We start from the raw sequence: 14,336 nt of genomic DNA on the forward strand, positions 1-14,336 counted from the left end.
CCATTTTTAACACAAAACTACACACTGATACTCTTTTGCTAAGGACCCTTACAAATCTGCTCATTAGCTCAATGCCTAGGTCATAAAAAAAGACAACTATGATGCTGAGGAAAGCAAGACGACACTTACCTGTAGGGATGAATGTAGGCTGTTGCAACTGCATGTTGGCTAGAGCCTGTTGGTAGTGGAAAACGCTTGGGTTAAAGACTGTGGTGGCACCATTGTTTTTTTCAAGTGCTGGCCTCTTTGGTAAAGGTTGAAGTGCACCAGGCGGCAGGGCCTGTGGATAAGGGAGTCATTAAAGACAAGTGGAGTAAAAAAAGGGGCCCAGATGTAGATCAAGCATGCAATAAATAATAGGGGGTCTTGGCTGCAAATCACCTGCAATTGTATCAACTTAGCGAGACAAGAAAGAGAAGAGCAGCTAAATCACAGTAGAAGTAGTAGGTGAAACCACAACTTCACTAGGTAAGCAGTTAGTAAATGCACCAGGAGAAGGGGCAGAGTCCAGAAGGAGGAGGGATGCTAAGGGAGCTTTTCAGCAGGACTGACTTGGGCACAGGGGAAAAAAAAAGCATAAGGAGAAGAAAGGGGAGAGGTAATCACCTGGATAGGATACTACGAAGAGCAGTTGCAGGCAACAAGCATTTAAAAAAAAAATACCAGGTAAGAGAAATATAGTAGATGACTATTTAAAAACACAAAGATTAGCATAAGCAACAAATGCCAAGGAAAAAAGGGATGCTTGCCTCTGCCTGTTTCAACACCTGCCTACATGTATGTGCGCACACGTGGAAGCGTGCACACTTGTGTGCAGCCGAGCCATGTGTCCAGGTGATAAAGCAGTAGCTGTTGCCAATTACACGCATAACGTTACATTCATAGTAAAATGCATTTCCACTTGTTAGTAGAGAGGCTGAGCAACATGGTCAACAACAGGCCTGATTCTCCGCCTCTCACACCAGCGGCACAACTCACCACCGGCAAAATTGGACTTCCTCCCAATTTCTAGAAGGTGGCCTCCAACAGTTAAATACCGCTCACTCATTATTAACAGTGGAAAAAGCCATTGACAAATCTGGTGTTCAAACAAGATTTGGGTGGGCCTTGCTATCAGGCAAATCCCCTCTTTTTGTTCTATCATACCACCGAGCTTCTTCCAGCCCGTCAAACCTGTTTCATGATCAGACTTGGTAAAAAGCATTAACCCAACTCAGGAACTTTTCTCAGTGAGTTACTCATCATTCACCCAAGCATGTCTCAACAGCAAAGTAGTATGTCAGGTTCGTAGGAGACAGGAATGTTTCTAATGATTTACAGCTTTTCATTGTACCCAAGTAGAAACCGCATTTTTTTCTCCACGTTGTGATAGAAAAGGGTCCTTTTTAATTATGCCCTGCAGTCCTTTTTGCACGTAATGCTCCCATTGACGTCAATGAGATTCACGCACGTGGAAGTCATGCAGAATCAGGTCATTTCTGCCTAGTTGTTAGTCTACCATGTAGCAAAGCAATGGCTTAAAAATAGGGTTATCACTCCTATTTTTTTTCTTTAATAGGGTGACAGTGAAGAGTGGGTAATGGAGGAGGTTTAGCTAATGAAGGGTTAAGGCTACAAACACACAGTACTCAGAAGAAAGGACACAAGTGAAGAGATTTTAAAGCGTTATGAAGATCAACACACAACAGAATATAAATGAAAGCTTGCAACAGTTTGTTACCATCTAGAAACAGGTTTCACTTAAATTTAACTTGCTATAGGAGACTGCTCATCTGAGAAATGTTAAGCAAGATACTTCCAGGCAAAACATTAGTCCATCCTATCTCTATTCACATGGTGGCTTTTGGGTGGTTTTAATATTAAAAAAAGAAAATTAGAAGAAGAAATTGCATTTGCAAAACTGCCCTCAGACATGCACACATCCTCTGCTAATGCTAGCAGGCATCTAGTGCCAGCACTAGGACTTAATCATTCCAGATTTCTTCTGGCTAGTACCAAAAGACAACAGTCAAACATGGGACAACATTCTCAGAAACAGACACCAAAATCTTTTGCTTAAGATCAGTATTTTACTATGAGGTCTTTTAGGTAAAGATCTAAGAGTTTCCATTTCTAGGTAAGCCCTCATTGATACCTATGTTAAATCTGACTGTATCTACGTCTCGTCTATTTAATGACAGCTATATGAATGTTCCTCCAGGCACGGGACAGAACTGCAGCTTGCAAAGACTGGAGTAGCTCCACGTACATCAGAGGCGTTTTACAGATTTGCAGTGACTGAAGAATTTGCAGCTTAAATTCACGTTCCTCACTGTGCCTGATTGCTAAACATTCTTTTTCGGACGCTTCCAAAATCTGCCTCAAAAAAAAAATTTACTAATTATAGCAAGGCAACTGTGCCAGGCACATAATGGACTTTTGACTCCTTGCTTCTTGGCCAAAGGCTGTCACCACCCTGAAAATCCCATTATCCCATAATGGCAGTGCCAAAAGCAGAACAGCTGAAGGCTTTGAGACCTTGCCGTGATGTGCTGGCTCTTTACAGGATGATTCCTGAGCCCAGCGTTGCAGTCAGAGGGAGCATACAAACACCAACAGGCCATGGGGATGTCAAGGCACACCAGACTACCCCATCGTCTCTCTAACATCACTCTTCCTCCTACCCTGCTACAGCCCCTCGGGAGCAAGGGCGAGAAAGGAGCTACGGCAGTCCCACTACTGCTCCCTGAACAGCAGCTGGGTGGAGAAACCCAAATAACCGTAACATTTCCAGAGTCCTCTAAAGGAACAAGCACACTGTAGCAGCTGCTGTACAGCCTGAAGGCCGGCTCTGCCACGTGGGCTCTGGGCACAGGAGCCAGGAGCCTGTCTCGGTCTGATTCTGGTTTGACACAGCCTTCTGGGTCACCTCTCCCATCCCAGCAGCTGGGGGAGCATTCGTACAGGAGCATGCCCTGAAGAGGCGCTCCTCCTGTTGCCAACCTATCTTATTTTAGATAGAGAGGTGCAGGAAGGCTCAGGAGGACAGAAGGATGTGGCTTCACCACTTCTCCAGTCCTTGTGTTGAGGTAAGAGCCCCAAGCCAGGAGCACACTCACTGAAAGGTCTATCTACAAATGCCCAGGAAAGCTGTCTAAAATTGCACGTGATGAAGTTGGACCAATACAGCTCCTGCACAGGGATCTGGCAGGGACACAGGAGCAAACAACTGTGTCTCATTTGAAACGGGCCAGAATTTTTGTATTGGTCTTGAGACCTCCAGGAATTACAACAGCTCGTGGGGATACAACTTTTCTGTCTTGCACCATGTCCTGATTCTGAAGGAGTCCCTCAAGCGTGTCCTGCAGCACCTACAAACGGCAATAATCGCAGCACATTTTGACCTTACCGAATTCTGTAGCAAGTGCCTCCCCGCTGCAGGACAGGAGCTGGACTAAACCCTTGTACCAAAGAACTTACTTGGTGAGTTTATCTCATCCTGCTGTTTGTGATTTCCCTCTGGACAAGCTCTGACCATCACAGATGTAGCAGTAGCCTTTGACAGTAACTTTTTCCGACTTTATTTTTTGCCTGTGTGTTTGTGTGCACACATGGATATGCAACCTATGCAACACGATCAGACCACCTGCACTGGTGAAAGGGTTAGTTCAGTTCAGTATCCATGTGCTAGTCCACACTGATCCCACTGAACAATTCCCACCATAAAAATGCTAGGCAGCCTCCCATTTTTGGGCTGGGAAAGCCACATTCCTGCTGGAACACGAACATCTGAACAAAGAGGTTTGTGCCACTTTTCTGCATGACATGGAAAGCAATCTTTCAGCATGACTGACAGATAAAAACGCACTGCCAAAGTCAAAATTTCCCACGTGCTGGTTAACAACACTCTCTTGTTATTTTTTGCAAGACAAGAACTGGATTAAATCTTTGCAACAAACAATTTAATTGCACCTCAAAGTTCCCCTCAGATCGCTATCTCCTGGGAGCAGATCACACTTTCACCCCTTTGCCACTTAGCAAAGAGGGGCTGGGTCTGCATCTGGCTTGCTGCTTCACTCCAAGGCACGACAAATACAAAATGATCTGAGAGAGGGCAGAGGTAGCGCCCATTCTCTGACAAGCAGAAGCAATCTGAGCAGTTTCCTCTGAAGATTATACATGCTTTTATCACCACCGTGAATCCTTCTCTGGTGCAGCCTTCCCGAAGGGTTCAGAGGAGGTGACATATTCCAACAACGTGGTTGCATCTGGTTCAGATGTTTTAGAGCAGGAAGACTATTAAAAGTAATTTATCTGATGGGGTTTTGTTCAGTGGGGGAGGTTAGGAGGGTAGGGGAGTTTAAGGGCTTTTCCTATTCTCTGCCAGACCACATCTCCTCAGAGAGGTGGCTCTTGGAGAGGGCAGCGAGGCACAGTGTAGGTCACTGCCTGCGCTGGCCTTGGGGCTGCGTCCGTGCCAGCTGTGAGCAGCGGGGAGTGAGAGGCTGTTATGTCATTTACAGTGTAATTCCATGACTGCTGGTGGAAGCTGGTCCCTAGCAAGGTTTCCTACTGCTGCTGCCTAAAACAAGCCTCTTGAATACTTAAAAAAAACCCTTCAGAGGGGATGGATCAGTCTCTGCTTCTTAGCTCTGGGAATGAGGAGAAACACTAGCTTGAAGGTTTCAGGGCTCCTCTGTGTCCACTCTTCCCCTTCCCCCGCTACAGCGGGGCGACAGGAGCTGGTTTTTTTTATGAAGTATTGGATACGTCGTTATTTGGGGTGAATGGGAAGGAGTTGCCTTCTATGGAGCCAGGACTGACAGTAGACTGGGAGGATGGCTTTTTCCTTGCTATGAGTGTCACGAAAACAGGTAAAACATATTTGAGACTCAGAAAATAATCAAAGGTAGCTTATAGGAAGACAGCTTGCAGATAGAAGGCTGGGGAGCAGCTCCGGTGCCTGAAACTGAAGCAAAAGGCACCCAGAGCGAGGTCCCTTTGCTGACAATGTCCCACTGGGGTTTGGGGGGAGGAACCAGAGACAGAGCCAGCTGCAGTGGCAGCCATCTCCCCAGCTTACTGAACATGCGACCAAAGTCCTGTACTGCACCTGCTTCAGCTCCCAGCACAGATCTCTGAGGGTGCTGCTTAGCTCTCTCCCTCCTAAATTTGAGTTGTGCCCACAGCACAGACCACCCTTCTGCAGGGCAGTACCAGCATAACACTGCCAGGCAAGGTGTACCACGAAAAGTTGCGGGATCTGTCCTGCGCTACCCAGTCCCCTGGCATATCCAGCACACTACAGACCTAATGAGTTAAATTCTCACCGAAACATCACATCTCATGACTCCAGAGCTGCCACTGTTTGGAAAAACACTTCAAAACCCAGAGCTGCCTCCCCCCAAGGTTATTTTCACTGCCTCCAAAACACATCCAGGCTTCAGGAGGCAAAGCTCAGACAGTTAATGGATGGTGTGTGGGGCACAGGATTGGCATGTCTGAACGCACACTTCTGGCAACATTTCTGGCTGGGATGGGCAGTCTCCCCAGGCACAAACACAACAGACCAAGTGCAGAAGGCTTTCGTGCAGACTAAGATGGTTACGTGCAAAGCGAGAAGGTGAAAGGTCCAAGTACCAGGTCAAAGGTTGCCTCGAGCGGTCGCTTCAGTGATCTGACAGCTGGCTGAGTCTTAATTAGCAGGCAGCGAGCACATGATGGCAATGGGCCAGGGAGGGGGGATCAAGCACAGTAACAAAAACAGCAAGCAGAGGTGTGTCAAGAGAGCAACATTTTGGGGAGGCGAAGAGAAAAAAAAAAAGTGAATGCATTATACAATATATTATAAAAAGACGAGGCATGCACAACGTGGGGTGGCTGAGTAATTACCTGGCCTAGCGGCTAGTCAGCTATTTTGCCTCGGTAAGTTTTAAAAGTAAAGAAATGTCATCATGGGACACGTGCTTTAGAGCATATTCACTGCAGCTGGCACAGCGGGTCAGGAGCGCTCAGGGATTAGCCCCTGCAAGTGGACTTGCACTGGGCTTCAGCCGTAATTCTGCAGCTACACGCCATGCAGAGGTCAGCAAGAGCACTTGTGGCAAGGGAAGGACCACCGGTAAAGAAGGGATGTTCAAGCACATGCTTAAGTGCCATCCTGAACTGGGGACTGAGCCTGACCCAGTTCATCTGACTGTGCTGCACTGATTTCAGCTAAGCAGGAGTGAGTAAAGCTACTACTTGTGCATGTCAAGTAACTGCAGGAGTGGGTCCCTCAGAAATATCTTCTGAATTTAGATTTGAAGTCATTCCAAATCTATTTTAGAAGGTACACCCATTTGTCTGGCATATGTTTTTTGATCCAAGAAAACTGGGCACCATTCTTCCCTTTATTAAAGTCTTATTCCTCAACAGGTACAGTAAATGCATCAAGCCTTGAAAAGTAAATGAATAATGTAAGCTGTTTTGGTAGCAGCGGTGATGTAACAAGCCATCAATAAATATTTTAAAGGTTCTAGTTAACAGCATACAAATAAGGTTAATTACATTTTTAAGAGAGGCCAGCAGCATGAATAAAACATGCACTGGCTTTGGTTAAGTAGCAGTGTCCTAGATAATTAGTAAAAAAGTAAAGATTCAATTGTAAAAAACACAAGAGTTTCATTTCAGAAGGTTCTTTTTCAACAGACCTGGGCTCTTGTTTCAACAGTAATAAAAATAGTAAGAAATCTAAAAAATAAACTCTGCAGGACAAATAAACACTGCAGTATGAATTGGTTCTTCAAATTACATTTGGGTAATACTGATGGTATAAGGAGGGCAGTTGTTTAATTTCTAGAATCATCCTCGTTTTGATTATGTTTCACCATGAATGAAAAGCAACCTCTTTTACTGCCTTAAAAAAAAAAAAAAAAGTTTTAGAAAAATTTTAGTAGCCTTACTTCTAAATCAAAAAGGAGGCAAGAACCTTTTTAATATTAGTTAAAAAAAAAAAAAGAAAAAAAATCACAGAACAGATGAGGTTGGAAGGGACCTCTGGAGATCATATCTAGACCAACACCCTGCTGAAAGCAGGGTCAGGTAGAGCAGCTTGCTCAGGACTGTGTCCAGGCAGGTTCTGAGTATCTCCAAGGATGGAGCAACCTGTTGCAGTGTTTGATCACCTTCATGGTAAAGAAGTTTTTTCTTATGTTTAAATGGAATTTCCTGAATTTCAATTTGTGCCCACTGCCTCCTGTCCTTTCACTGGGCACCAGAGAGTAGAGTCTGCCTCTGTCTTCTTTACTTCTCCCATCAGGAATTTATATACATGGGTAAGATCTCCCTGGGCCTCTTCTTCCCTCCCCAGGCTGAACATCCCAGCTGTCATCTCTGGAATAAATAGGTGCCATTAGACCAAATTCAACAGAATGGCAACATTTACTTCAGCTAGGAATTTTATCTGGTAAGTCTTCCTTGACTCGTTTTTAGAATTGTAGGTATTAAAAGTCACAATTCAAATTAAAATGCAGGTGGGATCATCTCTACCAGGTCCAAAGTATTGAAAAGGTCAGGAAGTCACCCTTCACCTCAGTCTTGCCGTTTCACTAAGCCTTGGCAAAGGTATCGGGCACAAGTTTGCTAAGCTCGAACAACTGGTATCTGGTCTGCTTTTAATTCAGTAGAGATTTTGCTACTGACTTCAACAGGCCAGGATCTCCCTGCAAAGGATGTATTATGGGATAGGCAGTCTTTGCTTTCGTTGTGTACTGAGGAAGCTAAACTGACACCTGCGACTTAGCCAGGGAAGGTCTTGGTTCCAAGTGCTGCTGTACTTGCATTCATGTCACGTCATGATGACATGTCAGAAAATCACAGGACTCGCCACCATGTCCCTAACCGGGGAGATGTGCAGCACCACTCAGGGATTCATGCTGTGGTAAGCACATAGAAAGGATGAAAAGATGGGATCCATATTGCACATGCTCTCAGGTTTCTAGTCAGCCATTTACAAAGCACTCTACTTTTCCACAAACAACACACGTGACACAAATGAAATCTCTTAGCAATGGAAATACAGCTTGAGAAGAGCTCTACTTACCATTGCAGCTGCAGCTGTCTGGTTCACCTGGTGTTGAGCTGCCTTGATTTTGGCTTGCAGGTGTGCAGGGGGATGAAAGTACTTGCATTTCTCCCTAGAGCATCGACCTTTGATGTAATCCATGCAAACTGTAACAGTATTTTCATTTGTGTCTATCATTGCAATATCTATAGGGTGAGCATAGCGGCAATCATTCTCACCACGTGTGCAATTTCCACGCTGAAACTCTCGACAAACCTTAAAAGAAAGTCACATTGTTGAGCAAAACATCAAGTTATTCTTCATTCAGTATTTTCAACACAGAATATCAGTTCAGCTGGCCACATTAAACCATGTGTGCATTCTAAATCCATACTCATCTTGGGTAGCACATGTACCAACAGTCACAGGGGCAACTGGTGCTACTCACAACTGGTTCAAGGTATGAAAAAAACTACGTTACCAAGGCCAATTACCTAATGCAAGTGAAGTACAGAATTTGTGCAGAATGGAAAGTGACCCCAGGAAGTCAATGTTGTTTTGCCAAAGCTTTTGGAGCTCAGGATTCCTCCCCTGCCTCTAAAGCTTAAATGTTAATAACTCTGCCATTTGTGTCTCACCTGGATTATGTATTTGTTATGGAGCACACACTTGGGTAGGACATTCAATTCTAAATGTTGCATGCTGCTGTTATTTGCAACAAGAACCTTTTCTTAAGCGAGGAGCCTCTTTCACATAAATAGTCTCACTGCCCTCCACAATAGAACTCCAACCCTGGGGTTACATGACAGTGCATTTGATTACACTGCAACATGTTCGTAAGATGTTGCCAAAAACTGCTAGCTTTACGAAGATCTTGCAGATCCTCCTAAGTTATGACCACCGAAGCATCAAAGGCAGAGAAAAAGGTATCACAAAATGGATCTGCAAGGTTTCCTTGTCTGAGGAACTGAGAAAAATTGCTGAGGACTATAGCTGGTGGTGTAGATCACGTACCAGTGCACTATCAGACTGAGTGTGGGGAAAGGTGAGAAGTCAGCAAGGCAATACAAAGTACATAACACAAAACAACGTGTTTTGAAATTACACCCTTCTCCACTACCTTCCTGTGTTATAATTTACACCTGCAGGGGCCTCCGAATTCAGATCCTCAGCCCTTACCTCCTGCAGAGCCTCTACTTAGGGTTTGAAAGACATTTACAATTCCTCCAACACTAAGTCCCAGCATGCCCAGCCAATGTGGGGGGAGGAGACATCTTTCCAATGCCCCATACTCACCACTCCCAACAGTGTAATGCTTAAAGCTTTCTGTAAAAGCTCAGTAAGCCCATCACTAGACAAGGAAAGTGTCTGTTACTTCCAAAACATCTCCCACTCAACTCAGTGAAAGGGTAGACCATCTACTTGCATTTTTTTAAGTGTGGCAGATCACACACAGAAAACAACAGTCCCAGCCCTGCTCTAATGCCCACTGAAATCAGAAGAGTGAGTGCTCCCAAATTTCCAGTGACTTCCAAGGATTTGGGATCAGGTCCCACATGAGAGTCTGCTCAAGCAGAGAGCAGCAGCCCTGTGTTAGGAAAGCTGCAAGTTAAACTGCACTGTGGTGCACCAGGTCATTCTAGCAGAGAGCAACAGCTGGGACCACATGTCCTGTTCATTCCCATCAGCAGTATCTTATCAGACGTCCAAATACCTCCAGTTTATCCGTACGCATCAGTTTCTGCCCAGCAGAGCCTCCTGGTACTGTAACAGTAGGATTTCCGGAAACCAGGACAGGAGTATTTGGTAAAAGCTCTGCAGGAACCAAGCCCATCCCAGGAGAAACATGACTCAGGTAGGGACTAAAAGCCATCGTGGGACTTGTTGCAAGCGATGGAGTCACAGGAAACGTTGTCTGTGGATAGAAAGAGGAAAAACAAAATATTAGTTAAAAAGCTGTCTTGGATTACCCATCAAAGCCTTGCATCATTTCAATCCTTTTAGACAATTTGATTAGCAACATCAAAATGCTGTGCTCTCCAATCTATTCATTTATCGCCGTTTACTTGTGATCCATTTGCTTCTCCTGACTCACAGATTTGTGACTCATCCTGAACACAACGCATCTTTATTTGTCAGATCAAAGCATATTGATGATCTTTATAGTTTAATGACACAATTAAGGATTTCATGCCACCAATTAGGGCAGGCCCAAATTAAACAGACTTCTCATTCCCAAATAAATGTCTCAGCTTCTGTATGTCTACACCACAATGCTATACAGAGACCCCCAAGGTAAACTGCAGCTTCAGGACCTGGAAGCAGGTAACCCCATTAGCTACATGGCTGAATTCACTATCAGCCTGCACTGAGCTTCATGCTATCATGGCTAGTGTGGCTCAGGTAGACAAAAGCAATCATTTAGAGTCAGGCCAGGCATCTCTGCTATGGTACGCTTGGAGGTCTAGCATTCTGCACATCTACGGTTTGTTTCAAGACTGTCAACAGCCTCTGGGCAAAAGCCATTTTGCAGGAGTATCCCAAGCCTACGCTCCACGTGAATGGCAGCAAGACACCAAACTCACTAGTGTCACAATGTGCCAGACCTCGTGGCTTTGGCAAAAGCAGGTGGGTCATGGGCTTGGAAGAGCCATGGACAGAGCATTCCAGATGAGATGGCTCAGGTGGGCCAGTACAAGGTCTAGGACCCCACCTGTGCTGCAAGAAGCAATGTTCCCATGAGGAGACAGAACAATGGGCCTTAAAGATCTTGATGGCTTCAGATCCCTAAATCACATTAAGCAGGCTCTCCAAGCGCAGCAGAGCTTCAGTGCTGGTGGCCAGAGCCACTTCCCTGGCCTGAACTGCTCCAGCAGTGCTGGTCTGGGAAAGGAGCTGCTGTTCTGCCAGGCAGGTGAGATCACACAAAGCTCCTAAGCAGATGCTTAGTTTAAAGTCTGTGAATAGCCCCTACAGTCAGGGAGTCTGTGATACTGAAGCACCAAATCAGAGGTGTATTTGGGAATGAAACCAATTCCAGCTGTTGAAATATCCCCCCTGCTCACCCCAAAGACCAGAGCCTGCAAGGCAGCACTCCTGCTCCTGTAGCAGGGGCTCGAGCAGCCCCCAGGGGAAGCAGCCTGCAACTTGCAACCATTTTTATTTTCCCTTCTGTCACCTGCTCCATTAGGAACTCTGGGTTACAGTTACAGCTGGTCACATTTGCAGGCATATGTGATGCCCTCCTCAGTTGCTACAGCCTCTGCTTGGCAATAAATGCGAGTGTGCTTACAAAATGGCCTGGGGCGTTTTTTTGGCCACACGCATCATTCCCTCCTTGCTTTTATTTTGGTACTTCTAGTCATGTGGGTTTCTAAAAGAAACTACACATGGACAGTGTGTTTCTTGACAGCATCTTCATCCCAAGACTTTCATACACTAGGAAACACTTTGCTTGTTGCAATCTGGAAGAAGCTAGCCCACAGTAACACCAGCCAAGCTGTCCTAACCTATCTTTAGCTTAATGATGCCCCCTTCCTAAGGTCAGAGTGACAGCAAGCAGCTCCTGAGCTGATGAGACAGGGGATGACAGGTTGCTGCCAGCATACGTCCTGCTTTCTCCTCCTCAACGAGGAGACACGGCCTCCTGAATCAGCAGCACTGGGTGCTTTAAGTGTAGCAGAACCAAATAATCCTCTCTCTGGGAGGGATTTCCAATTTTCCTTCTTTTGAGTCTGAGTCAAGCCCTGCTTCAGCTGATGGGAGACTTCAACCATTAAACCCAGAGATCCTCTAGTTCATGGCCCTTTATTAAATCATTATCTTCTCTCAATTCTCTGTGGCTCCTAGACATTTTACACCTTTTGCTGCTAGAAAAGCTCTTTAAGGATCTTCAAATGCTGCGACTCCCTGAACACTTTAGTGAGAAGGCAGCATCCATTAGACTGTTTTCTTTCGTGTGAGCACTAGTAATTACAGTGGCATCTGCTCAACTTCTGTCACTACTCGCACTGTAAATGCTATTTTAAGGAGCTTCTCCAGCCTGACCAGTCTGCACATGGTCATGCTGGGGCCTGACATGTTGTCAGCACTTGTTTTACGTACCCATCATAGCCCAAACCTTGCAGCACATGCGGCTTGCACAAATGCGTGGGCAAATCTACCCTATGTTTTTCCAGCACCTAATACAGCAGGAGTCCTGCGTATCCTGACAGAGCAGGTGTGACACAGACATTGTTCCAAAATTTCAGGAGATCCTTTAAAGCAGGCTTCCCCTGCCTGGGCTCAAACACAACCAGGAGCCAGCCCAAGGACCTAGCTGGTTTCTGAGACAGAGGGGAGATGTTCCTCCCACTGGTCAAGCGGAGGATGCCAGAGCATTTGTGCAGCCAGGGAGGAAGGCTGGAGGCTTGCAACACCTCACACGGAGTGAATTCACCAGAAATCAGTGGGAAGGGGTGCAAAACATTCACGAAGAGATGATATACCAGCCTCTCCACTGGTATATCATGCCATGGCAAACTGGGAGGCAGGTCCTGCTCCCTGTAACAGTCTCCATCTACAAGGCAATTCCTTAAAAGCAGCCCCTCTCCTCACTGGGAGCAATCAGCAAGGGCTAACGGATCCAAACCCAAGCTGAAGCGAGCAGAGGAAAGATGTCCACAAGGAACAACTGAGGACTACAATCTACTCGCAATCCTGGAGACCTGCAGAGGGGTACGTGAAGAGGCAGGATGGGGTTTTATCGCTGCCACTGGTTGTTCACCCATTTCCATGCCCTAGCATCTGCTGCTGTGTTCCCGAGGTTTCACAACTGCTTCTTCTGCCCGCCTGAACTGTGCGCCTGGTGCCACTGATTGAAAGTGACAGCTCTGCTCCACACCCTGCCCGCAGGCAGGGGACTGACACTCAGGCAGCCAGGCAGGCGTTTTCAGCAGATGCACAGCCAGAGAACAAGCAGACCTCACTCAACACATTAAACCTGGAAGTGCTGGGGTTTTAAGTCTGAAGTGTGCTAAGCGCACTGAAAACTGCTCCTTTGTAAGCTGGCATCAGGGAGCTCTGTATTTATTGTGGCTGATGAGGGGAAAAGATGGGCTGCGCTCATTGCCAGCCCTGACTGCCTGTCTTGGATTGGGAAATCCAGTCTGGCTTGTGCATCAGTACCAGTAATAAAGATGCTGCCAGCCAAATCTCTCCTCCCTTTACGTCTGTGCAAGTCCCCCATGCCAGGCCTGTCCTGAGGGAATCTGAGCGAGTTTCTTCCTTGCAGCCAGAATCCAACTCTTAATTTTTACTCCAGACAGCACTGCTCTCCTCAACATGCCTCCCATTCACCTCTTGTGATTGCACCCAGCCAGGAGACCTGACAGATCAATATTATGACAGTACCCTAAAAAAAAAGTCTCAACTTAGTTGCTGGTACGCTCTAGGGCAAAACAGAGGGATTGAAAGTATCACTACTTACCCCTGCTGTCCCCCTTAAAGCTCTTGCAAATTCAGGAAATACAGGGGCAGGTTTCCTTGCAAACTAACTTTTATTGACCGTAGCATATGCAGGCACTACCAGTGACTCCTGAGCAGAGGAAAAGAGGTTACAGTGCAGCAGCAGAGGGGTTCAGACTGGTAGCAGCTCACAAGACTGGTTTACTGAGTATTAAAATCTTTGTAAGAATAAATTAAAAAAAAAGCAGCAGCTGAAATGGCTGTTGTGAGAACACATCTCGCGGGAGGGCTGCCAAGGACTTCAACAGCTCTGAGCTGCCCACAGACCCCAAGCATGGGAGCTGTTGGATTGAAGGTGTGAGCAGTGAGAAGGGACCGTCCCAGGGAGAGGCATTTGTCACCACCGGTGGTGACAGAACCTGGAACAGCTGATTTTGTTAACAAACTAGAAGTTGCATTCAATTTGCCTGGCAGAAATTGTGCTAAAGCTAGAGAAGAAACACAGAGTGGGTGTGAAGAGGAAGGCAGATGAGCGGCTGGTGTTTTGTCGAACACAAGCGCTGTCTCAGCCGGGAAGTGTTGATTCTGAGTTACCTCAGATCCTAAAAAGGGAAAGCCTGAAAATGAGACCCTCAGCAAAAATACAGAGGTGTTGATGGCCTGAAGGAGGGGAAACAGGTCACTGCTAAGCAGCTACACATGGAAAGCACACAAAAAACAGTGGCAGCTTTTATTACAGTCTGGTGAGAGAAACGTAGAAGATAAAGATCTTGTACTGACAAGGCTGAAGACCCTGATATTGAAAACATAATTGATGCTGCTCAGAAAAAGCAAAACCCTGTGTTCCCCTCCAATGCAATTGCATGTG

General features: G+C 46.0%; 1 protein-coding gene across 17 annotated transcripts in view; it reads right to left on the minus strand.

The window, feature by feature from the left end:
- MBNL3 (muscleblind like splicing regulator 3) overlaps positions 1-14,336 on the minus strand; it is a 97,672-nt gene that overhangs the window by 16,318 nt on the left and 67,018 nt on the right. For 16 of the 17 annotated variants that reach the window (XR_008239201.1, XR_008239202.1, XM_052813997.1 and 13 more), the window contains 3 exons: positions 9,738-9,938; positions 8,063-8,299; positions 130-280 (listed from right to left, as the gene is read on the minus strand). Coding sequence is in view for 15 of the 17 variants with exons in the window: in XM_052813997.1 (XP_052669957.1) it covers positions 130-280; positions 8,063-8,299; positions 9,738-9,938 (589 nt within the window). In the remaining 2 variants the exon portion in view is untranslated. Of the gene's footprint in view, positions 1-129; positions 281-5,541; positions 5,674-8,062; positions 8,300-9,737; positions 9,939-14,336 lie in introns of those variants that run through there. The other variant, XM_052814004.1, reaches the window with a different exon arrangement.

This window comes from Harpia harpyja, chromosome 18 (genome assembly GCF_026419915.1).
Source record: "Harpia harpyja isolate bHarHar1 chromosome 18, bHarHar1 primary haplotype, whole genome shotgun sequence".
In the NCBI taxonomy this organism is placed as follows: domain Eukaryota; kingdom Metazoa; phylum Chordata; class Aves; order Accipitriformes; family Accipitridae; genus Harpia; species Harpia harpyja.